Source organism: Scyliorhinus canicula, chromosome 5 (genome assembly GCF_902713615.1).
Source record: "Scyliorhinus canicula chromosome 5, sScyCan1.1, whole genome shotgun sequence".
In the NCBI taxonomy this organism is placed as follows: domain Eukaryota; kingdom Metazoa; phylum Chordata; class Chondrichthyes; order Carcharhiniformes; family Scyliorhinidae; genus Scyliorhinus; species Scyliorhinus canicula.
Window position 1 is genome coordinate 221,172,599 of NC_052150.1, and position 14,008 is coordinate 221,186,606.

Genomic DNA, 14,008 nt, shown 5'->3' on the forward strand with positions numbered 1-14,008 from the left:
CCCAACTATGTCACGGGCGCTGATTTCCTTGATCCTGAAGCGGGACAAGGACCCTCTGCAGTGTGGATCATATCGGCCGATTTCGCTGCTGAACACCGATGCTAAGCTGCTGGCAAAGATCCTGGCCACTAGAATAGAGGATTGCGTGCCCGGGGTCATTCTTGAGGACCAGACGGGGTTTGTAAAGGGAAGGCAGCTGAACACAAACGTACGAAGGCTCCTCAACGTCATTATGATGCCGGCTGTGGAAGGGGAGGCGGAGATAGTGGTGGCATTAGATGCGGAGAAGGACTTCGATAGGGTTGAGTGGGAGTATTTGTGGGAGGTGTTGGAGAGGTTTGGGTTTGGGGAGGGGTTTATCCGGTGGGTGAGGCTGCTCTACGCGGCCCCGATGACGAGTGTAGCCACAAATCGGAGGAGGTCGGAGTACTTTCGGCTGTACCGGGGGACGAGACAGGGGTGCCCCCTGTCCCCCTTGCTCTTCGCGTTGGTGATTGAGCCCCTGGCCATGGCATTGAGGGAGTCAGGGAACTGGAGGGGCCTGGTGCGGGGTGGGGAGGAGCATCGAGTGTCGCTGTACGCGGACGACCTGTTGCTGTATGTGGCGGACCCGGTGGGGGGGATGCCGGAGGTGATGAGGATTCTTAGGGAATTCGGGGGTTTCTCGGGGTATAAGTTGAACCTGGGCAAGAGTGAGGTGTTTGTGGTGCATCCGGGGATCAAGAGGAGGGGATTGGTAGGCTCCCATTGAAGCAGGCAGGGAAGAGCTTCAGGTACCTAGGGGTCCAGGTGGCGGGGAGCTGGGGGGCCCTGCACAAGCTCAACCTCACAAGGTTGGTGGAGCAGATGGAGGAGGAGTTTAAGAGGTGGGATATGTTACCGCTGTCACTGGCGGGGAGGGTGCAGTCCGTTAAGATGACGGTGCTCCCGAGGTTTTTGTTCCTGTTCCAGTGCCTCCCCATCCTTATCCCGAAGGCCTTTTTTAGGAGGGTCAACAGGAGTATCACGGGATTTGTGTGGGCGCATGGGACTCCGAGGGTTCGAAGAGTGTTCCTGGAACGAGGCAGGGATAGGGGGGGGGCTGGCGTTGCCCAACCTCTGTGGGTACTATCGGGCTGCCAACGCAGCGATGGTGCGTAAGTGGGTAATGGACGAGGAAGGGGCAGCATGGAAGAGGATGGAGGCGGCGTCTTGTGTGGGCACGAGCTTGGAGGCGCTAGTAACGGCGCCGTTGCCGCTCCCTCCAACGAGGTATACCACGAGCCCGGTGTTGGCGGCTACCCTCAAAATTTGGGGGCAATGGAGACGGCACAGGGGAGAAATGGGGGGCTCGATGGAGGCCCCGATACGGGGGAACCACCGGTTTGGCCCAGGGAGCATTGATGGTGGATTTCTGGGCTGGCACAGGGCAGGGGTTAGGAGATTGAGGGACCTGTTTGTGGAGGGGAGGTTCGCGAGTTTGGGGGAGTTAGAGGGGAAGTTTGGGCTCCCCCTGGGGAACATGTTTCGGTACATGCAGGTTAGGGCATTTGACAGGCGGCAGATGGAGGGGTTCCCCTTGTTGCCCCCACGTGGGGTACGGGACAGGGTGCTCTCGGGGGTGTGGGTCGGAGGAGGGAGGATTTCGGACATATACCGGGTAATGCAGGAGGTAGACGAGGCCTCGGTGGAGGAACTGAAGGGTAAATGGGAAGAGGAGCTGGGTGAGGAGATTGAGGAGGGGACGTGGGCGGATGTCCTGGAGAGAGTGAATTTCTCCTCTTCCTGTGCGAGGCTTAGCCTCAGACAGTTCAAGGTGCTGCATAGGGCCCACATGACTGGGTCGAGGATGAGCAGGTTTTTCGGGGGAGAGGACAGGTGTGCTAGGTGCTTGGGGAGCCCAGCGAACCACGCCCATATGTTTTGGGCGTGCCCAGCGTTGGGGGAGTTTTGGAAGGGGGTAGCAAGGATGGTGTCGAGGGTGGTGGGATCCAGGGTCGAGCCAGGCTGGGGACTCGCAATTTTTGGGGTTGCAGTGGAGCCAGGAGTGCAGGAGGCGATAGAGGCCAGTGTTCTGGCCTTTGCGTCCCTAGTAGCCCGGCGGAGGATCTTGCTCCAATGGAAGGATGCGAGGCCCCCAAGCGTGGAGGCCTGGATCTCTGATATGGCGGGGTTCATTAAATTGGAGAGGGGTGAAATTTGCCCTGAGGGGATCAGTACAAGGGTTTTTCAGGCGGTGGCTGCCTTTTCTGGACTTCCTGGCGGAACGGTAGGGAAATAGGCCGGCAGCAGCAGCAGCAACCGGGGGGGGGGGGGGGGGGGTAAGGATTGGGGGGAGGGAGAACTGTGCACATGGGTTTGTGGAGGGTGCTATCTCTTACCCTTTCGTTGTCTGGGTGCTCATTTGTTTTTTTTTGTTTTTTGTTTTTGTTCTTTCCTTTTGTTTGAAGTTGCTCTTGAAGCTGGGGGGGGGGGGGGGGTATTGTTCATGGGGTGTTACCGCGGTTGTTTGTTAATAGAGTTAAGATGTTTATATTTTGTATTTTGTAAAAATTTCAATAAAAATTATTTGTTTTAAAATTGCAGGAAATCGCTGGACCTATTCTGAGCGTCTAAGAGGTGGAGTCCTCAGGGTGGAAATCCACCTCGCTCCCAATCCGTTGGTAAGACCAACGCAGAACCCCAGCTGTGGTGTGAGAGAGGGCAACAGCACATGTGCAATTTACCTATTGATGCTGGACTCATTGATATTCATAGGTTCTGGAATATCCCGCAACACAAGGTAAAAGACGCTGTGATAGTCCTTCAGCTGCAAAGGAAAAACAAGATGTAATTCAAAATAGAGATCAAATTAGAAAACATCATCAATATAACCTTCTGCGAGCTCCAGAGAAAACAGTTCAGTGTTGCTGCCACACATGTATGGCCTGTTTGTAATTCTTACTATATTCTGCCTTATCTAAACAGGCAGACAGGCCCTCAGTGTATGACACACCCTGGAGTTTCAACCTAGATTATAGGCCCAAGAGTCAATGTAACCTCTATGGAGCAAGGACAAAGGTAGGCGGGCATGGAATTGCGCATCACAGGCAGGCATTTTCCCAGAGGCTGAATAGGCAGGACTATCTGGCCACCAGTAATGGTTGGCCAATTGAGCTACTTAAAAATGGTCTATTGTGGGAGACCATTTGGAATTTTCCAGTCAGCCATAAGGCTGTAGGAGGCACTGGGAAACAGGCCAACTGCTTGAAGGTTGCACCTGGCGACAGACAGGGGGAGCCAGCACTCCAGGCAGGCTCAACCCCTCCCTACAGCGACAGACAGGGGGAGCCAGCACTCCAGGCAGGCTCAACCCCTCCCTACAGCTACAGACAGGGGGAGCCAGCACTCCAGGCAGGCTCAAACCCTCCCTACAGCGACAGACAGTGGGAGCCAGCACTCCAGGCAGGCTCAACCCCTCCCTACAGCGACAGACAGGGGGAGCCAGCACTCCAGGCAGGCTCAACCACTCCCTACAGCGACAGTCAGGGGGAGCCAGCACTCCAGGCAGGCTCAACCACTCCCTACAGCGACAGACAGGGGGAGCCAGCACTCCAGGCAGGCTCAACCACTCCCTACAGCGACAGACAGGGGGAGCCAGCACTCCAGGCAGGCTCAAACCCTCCCTACAGCAGTCGACCACCATGTAGAGGGGAACCCTCTCTATAGTGCTGGCTTGCTGCTGAGTCGATTCCCTAGTTAACATTTCAAAACGTTGGAGAGAGGTTTCCTCAATGAACAGACATATAAAATAGGAGCAGATGTAGGCCTTTCAGCCCCTCGAACCACCTCCACCATTCAATAAGATCATGGCTCATCTGTTTGTGTTTCAAGTCCTACATCCCCATTTAGCCTCAATAATCTTTCACTTAGTTGTCTAACGAGAATGCCGGCATGATTCTCAGGCCTTGTTGCTCTCTCACTCGAGCGAAACAAGGCCGGTGAATAACTGAAAACGAGAGCTGTGCCAGGCGGCAAACTGTTTGCGTTGCAACCGGCCGGCTCCCGTAGGCGAGATGGGGATCGCACCGTAGAGAGCCGAGAAACCAATTATTACCCCGTAGACATATTTCCATACAATTAACAGGAGCCAACCCATATCCAGCGGCCTCCCCAGCAAGTGGTCACACTGCCGCCGATTATCCAAGTTTCCCACCAGATCGGGGGCAGCGACACTTTCGCAATGCTCCACCCCCTCCAAAGCAGCATACTCTGCGAGTATGCCACGTATCCAGGGGCTCAGGACATAGCCTGAGGACCCCCCACCTCCCACCCGATGCTACACCCCGTCCAAAGCAGCATGCTCTGCGAGTATGCCATGCCATTTATCCAGGGGCCTCAGGACATTGCCTGAGGCCCCCCCCCCCCCCACTCCCACCCGACGCTCCAACCCCAACCGGCAGAGTTCAAGGCAGCGTGGGTCAAACATAGTCTCACCTGTCGGGAACCCGGCATGGCGGCTGCGGACTCAGTCCAGCGCCGCTAGTTGGGGGAAGGGCCGAGCCGCAGGGGGGGGGTTGGGGGGGGGGGCATCATTTGGGGCTGGGGGCACTGTGGGGAGGGGGTGCAGTCTGGGGCGTGTGAGCCGGCCCGAAGATTTTTTGGCGGGCTGGGTCCATGAGTGGTCCATTCGTTTGGCCACGGACCCGGCAATTCTCCGGGGCGTATCGGCAGCTGGAGCCGGCTGCTCCATGCTGCCGTCCTGCCAGCCCACAGCGAAACGGGGAATCGGTGCCCGTTTCGCGTTAGATTTTCTGGTGCAAAATGCCACCGTCCCCACGCCGCAGCCCCAGAGAACCCAGCCCCCTGTCTTTGTCCACCATTGCCAAGACCATTCAGGATCTTTTATACTTCAAACATGTCACTCCTCACTCTTCTAAACTCCAGTGCAAACCTGCCCAGTCTGTCCAACCTTTCCTCTCACTAGCCATCCTTACCTGGACAGCATGACCTCTGGCCATTCACTAATTTGGGGAAAATCACTGTTGCATTAACTGTTTCCTGCCCTACCCCTCCTCTCCGCACAGTGCAGGTAAACATCCTGCCCTCAGTCTCTGCAGTGGGATTTGGAATTTGTGACCTCCAGTGGTGAGAGTGCAACCAAGTTTGCCATTATTGGGAAAACAACAGGGTACCTTCTCAAAGGAGGTCGCCATTATCTTTAATTCATTCAGGGGATTTGGGCATTGCTGGCTTTGTATTACCCATGAAGAGGTGCTGGTGTGCTGGCTTCTGGAACCGCTGCAGTCCACGTGTTCAAGGAATACTCACAGCGCTGTTCGGAAGAGCGTTCCAGGCTTTTCAACCAGTGACCGTGAAGGAATGGTGATCTATTTCCAAGTCAGGATGCTGAGTGGCCTGGAGGGGAACTTGCAGGTGATGGTGTTCCCAGGCATCTGTGGCACCGGTCCTTCTAGATGGTAGAAGTCGCAGGTTTGGAGAGTGCTATTGAAGGAGGTTTTTATGGGTTGCGGTATTGCATCTTGAAGATGGTGCACACTGCTGTCAGTTTGTTCATCTGCCCGCCAACCTGAGATGTGAATAGGCCAATTAAGGTATTAATTGGCCTATTCACAGCCACTTTCTGACCCAAAACGCCACAAGGTGGGTCCGCCAGCTATATCGTGGCAGCCTCCTCGTGAGACGGAAAGTGACTGAGGACAACAGACAGCCTCTCACAGTTGCTAGCCCAATCATTGGGTCAGCTTCATCAGCACCACCTCTAGGGCTGGCCATTGCTGAGACTGCAAGGGGATGCCACCATACTGAGATGCCCTCATAGGTAGTTCAAATCTCTCTATTATGTGCCAGGGCAGTGCAGGGCAGGTCAGGTCCTGGTGATTTGGTGTGTCTGTGGGGAGGGGGTGAACCCTCCAGCGGTGGCATTGACGCACTGGTGCATCCATTGCCACAGCCTCTGAGCCATTGACCCCTCAGAAAGGAGCCTGTTTTGGCCCTTCGAGCCTGGTGGAAGCTCCACTATCACCCCACGAAGCCGCTGGGAGCCCTCCACGATATAGCTGGCACACTCACCGTGTGGCGTGTTGTGGTTTTGATGCTGTTAAAATGCCAGCAGGGTTATAAGGTAGCCCCGAATAGGCCAATTCATCACCTTAATTGGCCGCACACGTTCGATTCGGGGGCAGCCAAGCTGCTGTTGTCTCTGCCTTCGGTAAGATCCAGTGGTGTGGGAAGATATCGGCTTTCTTTGCCGGCACCATTTTTCCACCTGTCCAGAACCAGGGGTCATAGCCTGAGGATACGGGGTAGGCCATTTAGGGCAGAGATGAGGAGAAATTTCTTCACCCATAGAGTGGTGAGACTGTGGAATTTGCTACCCAAGAAAGTAGTTGAAGCCAAAGCAGTGTATGTTTTCAAGGAGTTAGATGTAGCTCTTGGGGCTAAAGGGATCAAAGGATATGGGGGTAAGGTAGGATCAGGCTATTGAGTTGGATGGTCAGCCATGATCATACAGAATGGCAGAGCAGGCTCGAAAAGCCGAATGGCCTCCTCCTGACCCAAGTTTCTATGTTTCTGTGAAAGCTGTTGTCAAGAGGAGGCAAAGCGTCGACAAAGGGATATGGATAGGTTAAGTGAGTGGGCAAAAAATTTGGGAGGAAGAGCAGAAATGGAGAGAGATTGCAGAATGCGGTGCGTGAATCACAAAGATTTAACAGACAGGTACCGCAAGTGATTAGGAAAGCAAATGGAATGTTGATGTTTATTGCAAAGGTGATGACAAATAAAAGGAGGCAACTCCCTTCCAAAGAGCGATGTGAGTGTTCCGACACCACATGGACTGTAGTGGTTCAAGGAAGCGGCTCACTGCTACCTTTGCAAGGGCAATTAGGAATGGACAATAAATTCTGGCTCAGCCTGTGCTTCCCACAGCCTGTGAGAGAATTATAAAAAGTTTGCTGTACACAGCCTTGGTCAGACCACATCTGGAATACCGTGCACCGTTTTGGTCTCCTTATTTGAAAAGGGATACAATTGCGTTAAAAGCAGTTCAGAGAAGGTTCACTCGACTCATTCCTGGGGTGAAAGGGCTTATTTTTTTGAAGAAATGTTGGGTCTATGCTCATTGAGTTTAGAAGCATAAAAGACGATCGTATTGAGACATATAAGATCCTGAGGGGACTTGACAAGGTGGATGTTGAAAAGATGTTTCTCCGTGTGGGAGAGACTATAACCAGGGGACACGGTTTAAAATAAGGGGCGGGATTCTCGGTTGGCTGAAGCCGGAATAGGGAAACTCGATTGGGCGGAGAACTGGTCTTGACACTGGGTTCATGCCAAATTGCAATTCCCCGGGGCTTCCACAGTGAGGTCAATGTTTTCCTCTCCGCACGTATAGTAAACACCGTCAGCATATCATTAGCGGGCCTGAACTGCTATTCTCTGGGACCTCCGCAATGCTCTGCCCCTGCCGGGCGAATTCCTGACGTCGAGGTTCACTTGTGCTTTTAAAAATCAGTAAGCAGGCGGCGTGGCTGATGAGGGAGGGACAGGTAGGACACAGAGAGGCGCAACCGTGGGCAGCTGGTCCTGACACTGGCTGGGCTGGCTGGGGGCGGGGTGACAGGGGATGAACATGGGTGGGCCGTGGAACCGGGATAAGCCCCCACAGGGCTGGGGTATTCATGCATGGACTGCCATTGCCGGGGCCTGCAAGGCAGCCATCCAGCTGCCCAACCACTGAGCACCTATTGTGGCCCCTGGTCACGCAGAGTACCACCAGCCGTATGGGTGCCCCACCCCACCTCATGCACCCCAGTCCATACCCTCCACCCCACCACCCTCGCACCCCAGTCCACACCCTCCACCCCACCCCCCCCCACCCCAGTCCCCACCATAGCACCCCCACAGCCCCAACCGTCCGCCACCCACCGATGGTGCATCTCGTGGCCCACCCAAGGGCAATGCCCACAGTAGCCCCAACAGAGGGGCGCCATGGAGCGGACAGCTGGCATGGGCAGCACCAGCTGGCGGTACTCCTGGCAGCAGGGTCGGCCGCCAGATCTAGAGGGCCCACAGTGCTGGGCACCAACGGGGCCAGGGGTGTGGAAATGGGGGAGGGGGTCATGCGAGGGAAGGGTCCGCAGTGCCAACCGGGGACACCATGAAGCCCTTTGGACCCGGTTGGGTACGAGGGTACACACCATGCTAACATGTCGACCTTTCACCCCCTATAGACAATGGTTATTGGAATTCAATCAGCAATGGTGGCCTTCCTCCTAGTCGCTGCAGCCCTGAGGGATGCCCAGTGGCTGGACGAGCTGGAGCTTCTCGAGAAGGAGGAGAACCATGCAGCAGCGGAGCATGTCCCAGAGGAACAGGAGGCAGCCGGTGCAAAGGGAGCACCGCATGAGGCCTCGTGTGTACCGGCCTGTCATTTGAGAACCTGCCAGACCGGGCATACAGTCAAAGACTCCGGCTGAGCAGGGGGACAGAGCGATATATCTGCCAGATCATGGCACACCTGGCACCGCAGGTGAATGGGGGGGGGGGGGGGCATCCACTCCCGGTGGCCGTCAAGGTGACAGCGCCCTGAACCTCTACGCCACGGGATCCTTCCAGGCACCGAGTGGGGATCTGTCTGGAATCTCACAGTCCACGGTGTACAGGTGTATCTGCGCCGTCACGGAGGCACTGTATGCCCGGTCCTCACAATACATTCATTTCAATGTTGGCCGAGCCCACCAGGATGCCAGGGCAGTGGGGTTCCCCACCATCATCAAAATGCCCCATGTCCAGGGGGTCATCAACGGGACGCATGTCACCCACGAGTACCTGCAAATGACAGGGCGGTCTTCAAAAACCAAAAGGGGCTCCACTCGATGAACGTGCAGCTGGTGTGTTACCATCATACACGTCTGCGCCCGATACCCGGGTAGTGTGCACGGAAGCTTCATCCTGCACACACGATGATTCCTGACCTCTTTGAGGCGCCCCCCACCCCCCGTCTGGGAGTTAGCTCCTGGGCAACAGGGGTTATCCACTGCGATCGTGGCTGATGACGCCTATCCGGGGGGCCACAGATCGATGCGGAGACCCACTACAACGACGCCCATGCAGCGACCGGGGCATGATTGAGCGGTGCTTCGGCCTCCTGAAGGGGTGGTTCAGGTGCCTGAAAGGCTTTGGAGGGGCCCTCCAGTATAGCTTTGGGAGGGTCACCAGCATCATGGCGGCCTGCTGCGTGCCCCACAACATTGCTCGGCAGAGAGGCGACGTGCTGGAGGAGCAGAATGAACATCAGAATGCTGTGGAGGGCGAGGATGGGCAGGACATGAGGTCCAGGCAGACGTGGGAGACTGCACAGTGTGTATGCCTGGACCAACACACACAGGACGCTCTGAGCGCCTCCAGGCTCAACGACGAGGGCCACGGACAATGTCAGCCCAGACCAGCCCATTCCTCACACCCTTCCAACAGAGTACCGAGGCAGGTTGTAACGTTGTGCACAAGTGTTTAATGTGAACATATATAGGTTTGTGCCCTAGCCCCTAACGCTATACTGTGCCCTGCACCCGTGCCAACTTAACTAGTGTCTAACTTCATGGCCTTATGGGCCCTTGCGCTATGTCTAGATGGATCCCCAGATGGTGGTGGCTTGCTGTGATTCCCGCCCTGTGATTTGCGTCCCCTTTGGTCTTCTGAGGCGATGGGGTCCGGATGGCCTGGCTGCTGCTCAAGTGTCCCAGGTGGCGAGGTCCCAGGTGGAGAGGGAGGGGTGCTGGTGGTGGAGCAGGGGCATGGGGGTGGAGCACCGGCCCCACGCTGGTGCTAGCCCCTTGACAGTCGGTGAATTGGTCCAGGTGCGGCGCCAATGTTGCTGTCGTAGAATCCATTAATCCTGCCCGGGCATCAACACTTGGTCTCAGAAACGCAGAATCTGGCCATAGATGTCTTCCATTTAAGATGGCGATGAAGAGAATTTGTTTTCCCCACAGAGAGCAGCGGAAGGCTGGGTCGATGAACATGTTCAAGGCGGAGTTAGATAGATTCTTGATTAACATAATAACCCTCACAAGACTCACGGGGATGACCCAATTTATCTCCCCCGTGGGCTCGTGCATTATGAGCTCCCCCGCTGATGGGCGGAGGCCTATTAGCTGGAGCCCATGAACCCAACACTAAAAAGCCAGACCGGGCTGAGACTGGCATGATCGGTAATCATGGCTGGCGGCCCGGTTGGGACCAGCATGATCGGTAGTCCTGGCTGGGACCTACGTGCTATATGCTGCATTGCGGCCTTTTCTTCAGACTAGAAAATAAACCTATGTTTGGATCACCTTCTCAGGTCTCCTTATGGATTTTAAAATTAACAAGGGAGTCAAAAGTTATAGGGGGCAAAAGGAAAACATAGATGAGGCCACTATCGGAGCAGCCATGATCTTAATGAATGGCAGAGCAGGCGTAGAGATTGAATAGCCAACACCTGTTCCAAGATTGTATGTTTGTGTGTTCAGCTCTTTGAAAGAAATACCAATTTAGTTCCAATCCCCCTTGCTCCAGCCCCATAACCTCGCAATTTCTTTCTGTTCAAATACCTATCCAATCCCCTTTTGAAATCTATTCTTGAATCTGTGTCCACCTGTCCTTCAGGCAACGCATTCCAGGGGCTGATTTAGCTCACTGGGCTAAATCGCTGGCTTTTAAAGCAGACCAAGCAGGCCAGCAGCACGGTTCGATCCCCGGACAGGCGCCGGAATGTGGCGACTAGGGGCTTTTCACAGTAACTTCATTGACGCCTACTCGTGACAATAAGCGATTTTCATTTTCATTTTTCATTTTCATTTCATTTCATAACAATAGCTGTATGACCGTTATGGGTTAAGGGGTCTGCCAGACTCAGGCACTGAAATCTCTTTGTATTTTGTTACTGCCAAACAAGACATTGAAACAATTGCATGATCGCCAACCATTTCTTGACGGCATTTTCAGCCCCACGGGTTGACAGGGGGAAAAGCACAATCATTGGGAAAATCTAGGAAGGTGGGGTTGTGTCACCAATCGAGGTTTTCAAAGTCATGAGTGGTCTGGACAGAGTAGATAGGGAAAAACTGTTCCCATTGGTGGAACGACTGGGAACGAGAGGGTGCAGATTAAGGTCATTGGCAAAAGAAGCGATGCAGGCACAAGGAATAAAATGTTCACGCAGCGGATGGCTAAGATCTAGAATGTCCTCACCGAGAATGTGACCAGTGATTTGGAAATCCGACAGACAAACACTTCTCACCTCTTGCGGGATATAAGTGAGGATGAACTCGTGATCCCAGTGGGGTTCCAAAATTCCGTTATCTGGGCAGATGTGAAAGGCCGAGTTTAAATCCTGATCATACTCCAGATTGGTGGGTTGGATAGACTCTCCAGGAATAGAACATGTCAGGTTAGGTTTTAGTGCTTGCCAGCAATAGGGAAGCTCCACATGCCTAGAAACAAGGGCAAATTACAGAAACACTCTTCACATTAGTAAATAGGACTTGTTTCACTGCTTCAAGATCATTTCAATGCACCTCGTGACCCAAACATAAAAACAAGTGTTTCCTCTCCTGGCTCATACTGGGGTTAGAATCCAAAGGTATTGTACGATCCAGTCGTACTTCACAATTTTCTGATATTCATTTACAAGAGGTGGGCGTCCCTGGCAGCATTTATTGCTCATCCTTAGTTTTCCTTGAGAAGGTGGTGGTGAGTTGCCTCCTTGAACCGCTGAAGTCTGTATGTTCTAGGCACACCCAGCTGTGAGGTAGTGAGTTCCAGGATCCAGCGACAGTGAAGAAACAGCGATATATTCCCAAATCAGGATGATGAGTGACTTGGAGAAGAACTGCTAGGTGGTGGAGTTCCCAGGAATCTGCTGCCCTTGTCTTTCTCGATGGTAGTGGTCGTTGGTTTGGAAGGTGCTGCCTGAGGAACCTGGCGAGTTCCTGCAGTGAATCTTGTAGATGGTACACACGGCTGCCACTGTGATTTGGAGGTGACGGGATTATATGATTATCATAAAATTTACAGTGCAGAAGGAGGCCATTCGGCCTATCGAGTCTGCACTGGCTAGAGCCCCTACCCAAGTCCACATCTCCAGCCTAGCCCCATAACCCAGTAACCCCACCCAACACTAAGGGCAATTTTGGACACTAAGGGCAATTTAGCATGGCCAATCCACCTAATCTGCACATTTTTGGACTGTGGGAGGAAATTGGAGCACTCGGAGGAAACCCACACACACACGGGGAGAACGTGTAGACTCTGCACAGACAGTGACCCAAGCCGCAGATCGAACCTGGGACCCTGGAGCTGTGAAGCAATTGTGCTAACTACTATGTTACCGTGCAGGCTGCTTTGTCCTGGATGGTGTTGAGCTTCTTGAGTGTTGCTAGAGCTGCACTCATCCAGGCAAGTGGGGAGTATTCCTTTGCACTCCTGATTTGTGCCTTGTAGATGGTTTACAGGCTTTGAGGAATCAAGAGCTGAGGTCCTGCAGCTTCCTAGCTTCTGATAAAAGCAAATTACTGCTGATGCTGGAATATGAAACAAGAACAGAGTCTCGATGACTCTTTGTCAAAGCTAGGGAGAACTGGAAGTAGAATGAGATTCATACTGTGGGGGGTGGGTGCGTGGAGTAGTGGAGCTGGATAGAGGGCCAGGGATAGGCAGAGATTGACAAAGATGTCATGGACAAAAATACAAAGAGAATGTAAATTGGGCAGCACGGTAGCATGGTGGTTAGCATAAATGCTTCACAGCTCCAGGGTCCCAGGTTCGATTCCCGGCTGGGTCACTGTCTGTGTGGAGTCTGCACGTCCTCCCCCTGTGTGCGTGGGTTTCCTCCGGGTGCTCCGGTTTCCTCCCACAGTCCAAAGATGTGCAGGTTGGGTGGATTGGCCATGCTAAATTGCCATTAGTGTCCAAAAAAGAAAAAAAAATAAGGTTAATTGGTTGGGGGGGCGGGTTACTGGTATAGGGTGGATACGTTGACTTGAGTGGGGTGAGCATTGCTCGGCACAACATCGAGGGCCGAAGGGCATGTTCTGTGCTGTACTGTTCTATGTAAATGGTGGTGATAAAGACTAAGAAGGGCGCTGCTGGCAGTACATTAAGATATCAGAATGTGTTAATGGTCGAGCAGGGATAAGCAGTGTGACAACGTTGTCTCTGGCTTTGACAAAGAGTCATCCAGACTCAAAATGTTAGCTCTGTTGTCTCTCCACAGATACTATCAGACCTGCTGAGATTGTCCAGCATTTTCTGTTTTAGTTCCTTGTCTCTGACCTGCTCTTGCAGCCACATTATTTATATAGTTAGTCCATTTCAGTTTCTGGGTAGGATGTTAAATGTGAGGGATTCAGCGATGGTGATGCTATTGAATGTCAAGGAACGATGGTTAGATTCTCTCTTGCTGTAGACGGTCAGTGCCTGGCACTTGCGTGGGGTGTGAATGTAACTGGCCACTTCTCAGCCCAAGCCTGGATATTGTCCAGGTCTTGCTGCATTTGCTTCAGTGTCTGAGGAGTTGTGAATGGTGCTGAACATTGTGCAGTCATCAGCAAACACCCCCACCTCTGACTTTACAATGGAATGTCATTGATTAGGCAGCTGAAGATGGCTGCGTCTTGGACACTATCCTGAGGGACACCTTCAGTAATGTCCAGGAGCTAAGATGATTGATCTCACAACTATCTTCTTTAGCACAGGGCTAAATCGCTGGCTTTGAAAGCAGACCAAGCAGGCCAGCAGCATGGTTCGATTCCCCGAACAGGTGCCGGAATGTGGCGACTAGGGTCTTTTCACAGTAACTTCATTTGAAGCCTACTTGTGACAATAAGCGATTTTCATTTCATTTTGTGCCAGGTTAGACTCCAACCAGCGGAGAGTTTCCCCCCTGATTCCCATTGACTCCAGTTTAGCTAGAGCTCCTGGATGTCATACTCGGTCAAATGCTGCCTTGATGCCAAGGGTAGTCACTCTCACCTCACCTCTAGCA

General features: G+C 53.4%; 1 protein-coding gene across 3 annotated transcripts in view; it reads right to left on the reverse strand.

Moving 5' to 3' along the window:
- Positions 1–14,008, reverse strand: part of dlec1 (DLEC1 cilia and flagella associated protein) — a 191,005-nt gene that overhangs the window by 112,035 nt on the left and 64,962 nt on the right. For all 3 annotated transcript variants that reach the window (XM_038798563.1, XM_038798564.1, XM_038798562.1), the window contains exons 16-17: positions 11,264–11,456; positions 2,706–2,788 (exon numbers count right to left, since the gene is read on the reverse strand). In XM_038798563.1, coding sequence (XP_038654491.1) covers positions 2,706–2,788; positions 11,264–11,456 — 276 coding nt within the window. The remainder of the gene's footprint in view (positions 1–2,705; positions 2,789–11,263; positions 11,457–14,008) is intronic.